General features: G+C 33.4%; 1 protein-coding gene across 1 annotated transcript; it reads left to right on the forward strand.

Annotated features, from left to right (window-relative positions):
• Positions 1–1,302: 1,302 nt before the first annotated feature.
• LOC114378810 (gamma-tubulin complex component 4 homolog) lies at positions 1,303–10,052 on the forward strand. The gene is made up of 16 exons (XM_028337422.1): positions 1,303–1,679; positions 1,808–2,075; positions 2,162–2,298; positions 2,673–2,771; positions 3,737–3,857; positions 4,513–4,779; positions 4,924–5,004; positions 5,097–5,180; positions 6,039–6,125; positions 6,245–6,300; positions 6,399–6,596; positions 7,334–7,559; positions 7,773–7,861; positions 8,330–8,483; positions 9,353–9,475; positions 9,560–10,052. The coding sequence occupies exons 1-16, from the start codon at positions 1,531–1,533 to the stop codon at positions 9,620–9,622; spliced, it is 2,202 nt and encodes a 733-aa protein (XP_028193223.1). The 5' UTR covers positions 1,303–1,530; the 3' UTR covers positions 9,623–10,052.
• Positions 10,053–11,209: the final 1,157 nt, after the last annotated feature.

The raw sequence follows: 11,209 nt of genomic DNA on the forward strand, positions 1-11,209 counted from the left end.
GTGATTTTGTATGTATAATTTTATTGATTGAAGTGTCTTTATTCACACATCAAAGCTTAATAATTAATGATATAATTTTGTCGATCAAGCGTTTAACAATTACTAATACTTAACATAAGAGACTTTTCTTACAAGCTTTCCAGGAACTTCAACCTAACTATAATCCCTTGGTAAGTTCTTGCGATTAGGTGCCATAGTTATCTTGACGAGTATGTCAAGTTTCTTGATGGAATGTGGTTGGACCTCAATCTGTCCTCAAGTGGGCCTTCCAAGAGCTTGTCTATAACATGGATCCAAACCAGAAGAAAAACCTTTATAATAAATAAAACCAAAAAAATGTTATATTTATATTCAAGTTTAATTTTAATTATATATAATATTTTTAGAATTCAACTAGTCTAATATGAAAGAATACCTTTTAGAGGATAGAATTCTATTATAATTATTGATTGAAAAGTCAATTAGAAAATAAGAGCATGTATAACAAATTTTTAACTTACTATAATCCGAAGTGTACTTTATTTTCTTTGATTTTAAAATTACAAATTTTCAAACTTTCAAATCTTCATTTTTCTACTTAATGGTTATAATCACACTTTATTTTCTACATACAACTTATTATTTTAAACGAATTAGCTCAAAATTTTTATTTGTTAAAACAATTTTTTATTATTTAAAAAGTCTGTTAGAAAATAGTAAATAACCTGATTTTTATTTTTCAAAATAAACGAAACCAATGCACATAATGTGCATGTTTAGTTGATATTTTTTTAATATTGATAGACAATGATCATTTTATAAAATAATTAAATTAAACTATACAAATACACAACAAAGTATCACATTATATATTTTTCAAATTTGTGTTATATCTTCATTTAAAAAAACACTATTCTTTTTATTAAAAAACATAAAAATGAACATTTTATTTTAGATACATTACTATTAGAATTACTGGTCAAAAGACACATTATTAGAATATTATAATTTGCTCATGAGTTATTTTCAACTTCTTCTGTTAAGATCTATCGTTCTCTATCGATACAAAAAAAATATAATTTGCTAATATCACAATTATAATATAGTTTATAGTTTAATGTTTATGGAGTGATAATATAAAAATAATTTTATATTTTTATTTAATTATAAATTATTATTTAAATTATTTTAAAAGTTAATAAATTTATTATAGTGGATTATAATTATTTTCCTGTGTAAAACATTTTATATACATAAACTATTTTTCTTCTCATTATTAATACTACTTTTGTTTTTCAAAAACGGAGTAAAGAAAGTAAGCAACCAGTGGCAGTGTGTGTTGTGTTATCGGAGTGGTTTTTTTGAAGAAAAAGAAAATAAAAAAATAGCGCTGCCGCTGCTGAATTCCTTTCGAACTTTTCACTTTGGTCTCTCTTGTGACTCAAACAAAAATTCAAATCTCTCTGATCTAATCCAACACTTCACATTTCCTCACTCTTCAACACATGCATCTTCTCCACAAGCGATAGGTTAGTTTCTCAAGAGACAACAATGTTGCACGAGCTTCTGCTAGCGTTGTTGGGCTACACCGGCGACTTAATCATCGACCGCCGGGACCACCTCACCGCCGACACCCCTATCTCCTACGAATGCACTTTCAAGCTCGCCCCCGACATTTCTTTTATCGACCCAAGCGACAGGTTCTCGCTGTAACCTTCAATTTTTTTTTTCTATACCCCAATATTCAATTCGTTTATTTTGTGGGGTATTTTTATAATGGGCACGTTGAAAATTGAAATTTTCGAATGGGTTGTGTTGTTGGGTGCAGGGAACTTATTGAGAGGATCATCGTGTTGGGGTTTTATTATAGGGAGATGGAGCGGTTTTCAGGAAAGTGCAGGGATTTAAGTTGGATAAGGTCTGCAAATGCGAACCCTTTGGAGAAAAAGGAGAAGGGAAGTGTTTATCGTAGGGCACTTGCCAATGGCATTGTTGAAATACTCTCAGTTTATAGGTCTGCGGTTCTGCATATTGAGCAGAAGTTGTTGTCTGAAAACATGCCTATCTTGGCCACAGTTACTCAGGGCCTTAACAAGGTAATTTTTTCTGTTCCCACCTTTTTTTTGTGTGTGTGTGTGTGTGTGTATTTTGATATTGGCTTTGTTTTTTACTTGCTTTCCAGTTTCTTTGCCTTTTGCCTCCTCTGTATGAGCTCATCCTAGAGATTGAGCATGATGATATTCGTGGAGGTCAGCTTCTTAATCTTCTACATAAGAGATGCCACTGTGGAGTGCCTGAATTACAGACTTGCATGCAAAGGTATGCAGTTCTTTTCACGTGTAGTATTCTTGGTAATGTTAAGATGCAGGTTGTGTCATTTCCAACTATGTGATGATATGCCTCTAATGCTGTTGTGTTAGGCTAGTAGTTAGTAAACATTTGTGGTTTTAACTTTTAAGTCCTGAATGTTTTAGTGCTGTTTGTCACTACAAGTCTTTAGTGTAGTAAAAAATTATAGGTGGGAAGAAAAAATATCGAAGACTATCTTGTTGTGTTGGTTTGCAGGTTAATGATGGATTTCTTTTTGGTACTGATTTGTTTATTCTGGTCCTTAAAACATTGCATCAGTCTTCATATTACTCTCCTGGTTAATTCTTATTATCTTTTTTCGGTTATTCTTGTCCAAAGCTTAGGCTTCTTTGGCATGGACACCAGGTCATGTATAACCAGCTTGCATCCTGGATAGTTTATGGGATTCTTCAAGACCAGTATGGAGAGTTTTTCATTAGGAGGTAACTCAGTATTAATTTTTAGTGTGTATGTTGTTGATATGCATGTTTTTGTGTCTGAAATCAATTATAGGGGTAGACTGATGCGGTGGGGTTGTATTGCAAGAATGCTGATTAGATAATATACACTCTTTCATTTATTATCCCAATGTTCCAAACTTTTTGAAGGGCTGAAGACCTTTGTTGAAAATATTTATTTCCACAATTGATGTATCATACTATTAAATTTGATATACAGAATTATTATTGTCAATTACTGTCATAAGTTTTCAAAACAATTGTAGCCCCTGCTTTGTTTCAATAGTTTCTATTATATGCTGTTGTCACCATGATTTTCCAATGACTAAATATTAACAATACTTATTTGCTTTTATATGTTAGAATTATGAAATTATCTAATATTATATTGATCATATCTTATAATATCTTAGGTTGCCCTTTAGGATTAGTTTCCCTATTTTCTCCCTATATTTTAAGATTGGTTACCATATTTCACAATCTCATGATTTGTGTCCTGCTAGTTAGGATTATGATTGTAAGGGTTGGTACTCTAGGTTTTATGACCATATCATCACATTGTAATACATCATATCATATCAGGTTAGTATCAATTTCATAGTATTTTTGTTTCTTTTCTTTCTATTCCGTGTCTCTATACTTAAAACTCCATAATTTCAACATTATCTATTATGTGTATACTTAAGAGAATCAATTACCAAAACAATGAAAAGAAAGGTTTTATCTCCTCCAATCTCTCCCCTCCACACTAGAAAAACTATGTGCTAAAATGTATGACATGTTTGGTACATGAAAATTAATTTATCTGGATATTAGTTCATCCTCTTCACTTCTTTCAAACTTTGTGATTGTTTGGTTGCATTGATAATTTCTGGTTTCTTAAGTTTTGAGATCTTTTATTTGCAATTGCTTTGTAATTATATACTTGACCTGATTCATTTGCTTTTTAGGCAAGAAGATAGAGATGTAGAAAATAGCTCATCTCATCCGGACATCTCTGAAAAGTTGGCATGCATGTCAACTGATGATGCATCTTTGACTGATTGGCACTTGGGCTTTCACATTTCTTTGGTAATTGCCCTCGTTATTGGCTAGTTCTGGACATGTCATGAGACTGAGCTGATTTCCTTTCAGTGTGTTTGTTTCAAGGTTTAAAATTTATTGCTGAGAATGTGAACTTTGGAATGCAATATTCCCATGATTGTTATGGGCCATAAAAAATTATTGCTAGGTATTTTTCGGGCCTGGGAAAGTAGTAATACCTTGTTTTACTTAATTCTTGTTCCTATGCTAGGGTTGGGAAAGTTATACTCATAGGAATACAAAAAGTTATTTTCTATCCCAATTATAACTTCCTTTTCTACTTACTTTCTATTCTAATCATTTTGAATTTTAAAAGATATTCATTGGAATACTAAAATCTAACCAAACATTTTTTAATTGACTCAGAAATAACATTTCTGGTTATGGTAGTCCTGGGAATGTCATTCCTTGGAATGCAGTATTATACCTTGAAACAGACGTCATCTTTTTGATGAATATAGTTTTGGCTCTTAGTGTTTGTGGCTCTCTTTTTTGTATCAATGGAATTCCGTGTCTCATTTTTTAATGAATGGGATTTTGTCCAGTTTAATACATGGAGTTCTTATTGTCCTTTACTTTAGATTGACAGGGCACCTGGTGTTTATGTATACAATTTTTATTGTTAACACATTTTGTTTTGCAGGATATGCTGCCTGAATATATACCTATGCGTGTCGCTGAATCAATTCTTTTTGCTGGCAAAGCTGTTCAGGTTCTACGAAATCCAAGTCCTTCCTTCCAGTCTGGGGATGCTGTGCATCCTCAAATGCCTAAAAGCTTTCAGAAAATACATGGATTAGCAGGGCGTTTTCATTTTCAGAGGGAACCTGCAATTCATACGGGAATGGGAGAAGATTTGCTTCCACAATCTGAGGCAGATAAGATTGAAGCAATGCTTCTGAACCTAAAGGTTTTCATGTTGTTGGATTGTTGGCAGCCTTTTATGTGGTTTACTTTTATGGTTCTAAGTTCTAACTAACTGAAGAATAAGTCTTTCTTTACTATTAACATTTCCAGTTAGTTTTTAGGCAAACTCATTATTAACTTTCCACAGGAATCATCTGAATTTCATAAAAGATCATTTGAATGTGCTGTGGACTCTGTTCAGGCTGTTGCAGCTAGTCATCTCTGGCAGGTGCTTAACATAATCTCCTGGTTCATGTATTTATTAGTTTTTAGAGCATTTATGTTCAGAAACTTCAGTTTCTATTCCCTCCATGTCTGCAGCTTGTGGTTGTACGTGCTGACTTGAATGGCCACCTGAAGGCCTTAAAAGACTATTTTCTTTTGGCAAAAGGAGATTTCTTCCAGGTAAATCTTGAAATGCTATCTATACCAACATTTTGACTGGCAACGAGTATCTGTCAACTTGCACATTTTTTTCTATTTGTGTTAAAGAAAAGACTGTTTATTATCTTTAAAGCTTGGCATTTGTTTGAAATGGAAGTGACAGAAGATGAACAGTTGGGGTTGGGGCATGGGGGTGATATGACCAAGACTCGACAAATAACACCCTGCATCTGATGGGTGCCCTTTCCTGTTTAAGCCATTGGACTTGGGTCATTGGGTTGAGCTCGACCCACAGACTCAACATATACCCTTGTGACTCTTTGTGCATATCAGGGGGAATAGGAGTTTTGAACTTTTGATAACTATCCACCCATCAAATAGTGATTTCAATGATATGTTTTCTCCTTTTCTGCATGTGTTTCTTTTAACCCTTGAAAGTGATTATATTGGTTTTATCATAATCCTTGTGTGTTTGTGTCTATGGCCATATCATATGACATTACTTGTAATCGATCTATATGTAGTGAAATTTATGGTGGATTACTGATTATTTTGATAGTAGCTTGAGTAATTTGTAATTGATTATAAATTATGTTAGAAGAGTTTCTCTCTGTCATTCACTCATTCTTAGATTTCCAACATCTACATTGTTCGTTATTTTGGAGTGATCTATTTGCGAATGGTAAAAAATATTCTTTGAATCTCCTATGTTGCAAATTCATTTAAACTTTAAACTACAAAATCAACATTGGGCAGTGCCTTGTCTATATCCAATGCCTTGGATATGCATCAGTTGCTGAGGTTCATACTTCAGTTTATCTTGTAATTTTAATGAAATTATGCTGACATCTTTGGTTTACTCATTATTTTCTGTGCAAGTGTTTCCTTGAGGAAAGTCGTCAGTTAATGCGATTGCCACCACGTCAGTCGACAGCTGAAGCTGATCTTATGGTCCCATTTCAGCTGGTTTGTTTACCTTATGATTTGTTTTTTTGGCTTAATGCCATTCACCATTTAGTTACATCAGCATGTTCATGTTTTTAAATGCATTAACAAAGCTTAATTGCAATTCCATTGAAATGCAGGCTGCATTAAAAACTATTGGTGAAGAAGACAAATATTTCTCTAAAGTGTCCTTGCGGTTAGCATCCATATTCATTATTTTTCCTTCCATTTTTGCTAGCTTCATGTTGAGTTGTGATGAGCACTATGTGCTAAAATGTCCTCTTTATCTTCTAGGATGCCATCTTTTGGAATCACAGTTAAACCTTCCCTATTAGATTTACCAAAGCCAACCTCTTCTGTAGATGGTAGCTCTGGTGCTTCACTTTCAAATGCTTTGTCAGAAATGTCAGTAGATGGTTGGGATGGTATTGCTCTTGAGTATTCTGTTGATTGGCCTTTGCATTTGTTCTTTACTCAAGAAGTCCTCTCTAAGTAAGTTTCCACTGCTAATGTCCTGTGGCCAAGGGTTTATTGACTTATTCTTTTCTCTTGCTATTATTTTAGATTCACTAGATCTAACTGGAAAACCTTTATGGTATAAAACTTCTTAAAAAGTGTCATGGCATCATAAACCAAGTGTGCAAGATGTACAACTGTTACATTAGTTTAAGAGATATATATTATTTATGTATAGGGGATATATCCTGTGAAACCACTGGTTTGCTTTTATTATGAACAAATGTGGACCCTGGATAATCTGGCTTAAATGGTCAAGATTGAAAGAGTGTTTGAAAAAGTCACATGACTGTGTTTTATTGTTGACCATGTATTATTCAATAATCACTTAATCAGGATTTGTTCCCTCCCTCTCGTACCAAAACAATGCTTCGGTATTGTGGTCTTGTTTGAATAAACTTCTTTATATAAGCAGTTAGCACTTATAGAAGAAGAAAATAAAAAAACAAAATGAATTAAACTTCCTTTATATTTTAAAATACGCTGATGCACATCACCTATTAGAGAAGTTAGATTCACGAGAGAGCTTTTATTAAAGTTGAAGTCCATAAGTTGATTTTACTTATGGTAGAAGTTTCATCAATTTTACCTTTGTATTTTCTTTTCAAAGTGCTTATGGAGAAGTTTATCCAAATATGGCCTTTATATCTTAATAAACTTGATATGTTATTTCTAGGTCAATAACTTTTCTGCACAAATAACACTTTCAACAGGTACCTAAGAATATTCCAATACTTACTACGGCTCAAACGAACACAAATGGAGTTGGAGAAATTATGGGCATCTGTAATGCACCAATATCATAGTGATTTTCCCAAACACCGAAATGATCAAGAAAAGTGCTCAGAAGCACAGCAGAAACGACAGCGGTTTCGACCGATGTGGCGTGTGAGAGAGCATATGGCATTCTTGGTCAGAAATCTCCAATTTTATATTCAGGTTGTCATTCATATCTTGTCTTTGATTTTAAATTTATTAAATTGCTACTATAAATTATCATCATCAGTATTATTAGCAAAAAAAATTTAATGAGTTTCGTTTGAGCAAAAGCACAATGATGGTATCCTAATTACAATTTTTTGGTGTGTACTGTACCTTTTTATGACGAATAAAATGTCTGCTTAACATTTAAAATTGTGCTTTCCTTTGCAGGTTGATGTGATAGAGTCTCAATGGAATATTTTGCAATCTCATATTCAAGAGTCTCATGATTTTACAGAACTTGTGGGCTTTCATCAAGAGTAATAATTTCTCTATTGCATGTTTAGTTTTTACATTTTATAGTGGTGTAAAATTGTTTTTCTTGCCGAACTATTTCACATGCTTACTATCAAAACCAGCATGATCATATTTATCCAAATTAAATTCAGCTCTTAGTGACCATTGACTCAGTAGGCCAACTTTTATCCAATTGCTGTCACCTACAGGGATCATATTTTACTTTTATGGTCAAAGATAACTTAGTTTTTCACTTTGCTGTTATTGAGTATCAACAGTAACAGTAGATCAGAAAACAGCTTCCTTTACCCTGAACTAACAGTTTAATGAGAAATAGGGTAGCATTTGTCAGGTGCCACAATGTTTAAACTGTTATTGCTTTGTGAAGTATAAACTAGTTAGTGTGGTTTGTTGTATTCCTTCTGGTGGCTATTTTACCTAAATATTGCTAATTACTACATCATACTATTTGACTTTAATGTCTCCTACAGGTATCTGTCAGCCTTGATTTCACAAACTTTCTTGGACATTGGTTCTGTATCGAGGATACTGGATAGTATCATGAAGCTTTGCCTGCAATTTTGCTGGAATATTGAGAACCAAGATAACTGTTCTAATACTTCTGAACTGGAGCATATAGCTGAGGTGATATGCATTGCTGGTTTTGTTTGCCAAATAACCGTACATGAATAAGTATCTCAATAAAGCCATTATTGTCCTCAGACATCTTCATACATTAAACTTAGCAGGCTCAATTATCTGAACATTTTTAATTAAGAGGGAAAAAACTATACTAATTTATGATCATCTTATACAATCTGTGTCATTTGCATTCATGCTGTAATTTTATGATATATTATGGATAGCAGAAAAATACTCTGCTTTCTCCATATAATTCATTATAACTTAATAATCAATGATGTGGGTAAGGTTATGATGATAAATCTGTGAATTCTGTAATTGTATCTCTTAGATCTACCATAAGACAGGCTAAATTGGGTTCGAGGAACTTCAGAATTGACTTCTAAACAATAAGGTAGTAGTCAGGAAAGGTACAATATAGTTGCTACTTTATGGTTCTGTTTCCCACAAGCCTCCTTTTTTAGTGGAAGCTGGCAGAAATTATATGGGAATATATGCTTGAGCCCTTCTATTTCCCTTCAAATATCTGAAATACTACCTTCTTTGACTCAATGAACAAGAAATGATAAATTACTATTTATGTCATTTATTCTCAAATGTATACTGCCAAAAGTTGAGCTTTCTCTCTTCACTTTAGATGTATTTGCAGAAATTTACTCTAACCGGGGCTAAATTGCTGGGGCAGATTTGTATTTAAATGCAATCTGTGTGTGTAATGAATAAAGGCACATCCATTTTTCCTCCGTGTCTCACCTGATTGCACCTATTCAAATTACTTGTTACATTTCTATATTTTAGATTTAGATAACATCTCCATCCTTTACTGAAATCTATTGTTTTGACTATTATGTTTTCTAACCTAACATCTATAGGAATTCAACAAGAAATCAAATTCCTTGTACACCATACTGCGCAGCAGCAGGCTTGCTGGAAGTCAGCGAGCACCCTTTTTGAGACGTTTTCTCTTGCGGTTAAATCTGAATTCCTTCTTTGAGGTAAAACAATCAGATAGATAATTAGTCTCACTGTTTAACTTTAGAACAATGTTTCTTATTGTTTGTTATTTTGTCCCTTAACAGGCAACTGCAAGGGGGGTTCTGAATGTTGTTAGGCCACGCCCTACACTTCCTGTGTTAAACTAACAATAGTTTCAATATCATTCCACCACCACTCCAAAGTTTCTCACTTGGGGTATTTGGCATGTGAGCTTCAGTTTAGTGACGTTGCTATCTATTCACCATTGCTGTTTGACCATCCTGCAACTGTCCTTTGAAAATCAGTTGCACATTCCACTTTCTATTTTGATCCTAGCTGGGTTTTTTTTTTTTTTTTTATAAATGTAAGCACCGGTCAGTTTGAAAAGCGGTTCTTGATTTAGCTATTTGGTGGCAGGTAGATGGCCGTTGCCGTCTTTCCCACTTTGTTGTCTTTTGTACATGTGAGCAGTGATCTTTGTGTATAGTGCAATTTGTTTCTAACATTATTATTACTATTTACTAAATGTAGTTCTTCCCACGTGGTTAGATTGTTTGTGGAAACGCTCTCCCACCCAAAACACGTTTATATTCTGAATTTGGCCTATTGCCATTATATCCTCTAACTCTGCTTTATATCAGGTGATGATACCAATGGAATATGATAGAATAAGCCATTTATTCTGTGTTGCTCTTATTTCAACAGGACAAACAAAACAAAAAATTCTGAGCATCTACCGTATAACTATATTTTCAAATTTCAAGACAAGCTAAAACCTTTTCTCTCTCTCTCTCTCTCTAGTGTGGAATGTTCTATATGACTAATCAGACAACAAACGCAGTCTACACTTACGTCACCAGTGATCCAAACATGCATGTCTGCGACTCTATTCTATTCTAGCACGCATAAGCATACGTGATAAATGACCACGATCACTAGCGTCTTTGTTGAAAATTGGAATGCTCGATATTATAATAATAATAATAATGCGTAACAAAGGGAGAAATGATATGGGTAATAGTAAAGCAAAAGTAATGGCAACAAGGGTCATTGTTAATGTTGTCGTAGCAGCACATTCTCCTTCTTTTGCATATCCGATGCTTTGCAAGCAATCTTGGTGTCAGCATCGTCACTTGAGTCATCCTGGAACAACCCTGCATATTCAAAATAAGTACTTCACCTCACTTACGAAGAACTAGTTGGAGCCGGGAAATATTTTTCGATAAAATTCACGGGGAAATTTATAATGTTTGGGGATAGAAATGAAGGAATATCTACACTATCCGGATTGAATCAGATACAATTTGAAGGATTTTGTAGATTCATTGATCGAAGCTTAATAGAAGGACTTTTTAAGTGTCCAAAAATTGAGGATACAGATCAAGAAATTGAATTTCAGCTAAGTTTCACTGCAGAATACAGATTCACAAAATGTTGGGAAGTTTTGCTCGTACTAAATAGCAGCCCTAAAAAATAAAACCGAAAAACAATTAAGAATGTAAATCCATGTTTATTGGTGAGAAGGAAATTCATGGTTAATTTTAAACTTTTTATGCAATACCATGTTTATTTGGTGCGAAGGTCACCTTTAAGAAAATAAAACTCATCGCTTGTGTATAAAATTGATAAATCCTTATATAATTGAAGATTATTCAATTTTGTAATAATTACATTAAAATTTTAATCACATTTCAAGTAAATTCTAAGTGATTTAGAGTTCAATATACCAAAACAAAACTATATTCCATTTTTTT

Source organism: Glycine soja, chromosome 2 (genome assembly GCF_004193775.1).
Source record: "Glycine soja cultivar W05 chromosome 2, ASM419377v2, whole genome shotgun sequence".
Lineage (NCBI taxonomy): Eukaryota > Viridiplantae > Streptophyta > Magnoliopsida > Fabales > Fabaceae > Glycine > Glycine soja.

Excerpts from the sequence above, each read along its gene's own strand:
- LOC114378810 (XM_028337422.1), top strand. The coding sequence starts at position 1,531 with ATGTTGCACGAGCTTCTGCTAGCGTTGTTGGGCTACACCGGCGACTTA. Across the intron at positions 2,772-3,736 it reads GGAGAGTTTTTCATTAGGAG|GCAAGAAGATAGAGATGTAG; the intron begins GTAACTCAGTAT and ends TTTGCTTTTTAG. Across the intron at positions 8,484-9,352 it reads AACTGGAGCATATAGCTGAG|GAATTCAACAAGAAATCAAA; the intron begins GTGATATGCATT and ends TAACATCTATAG.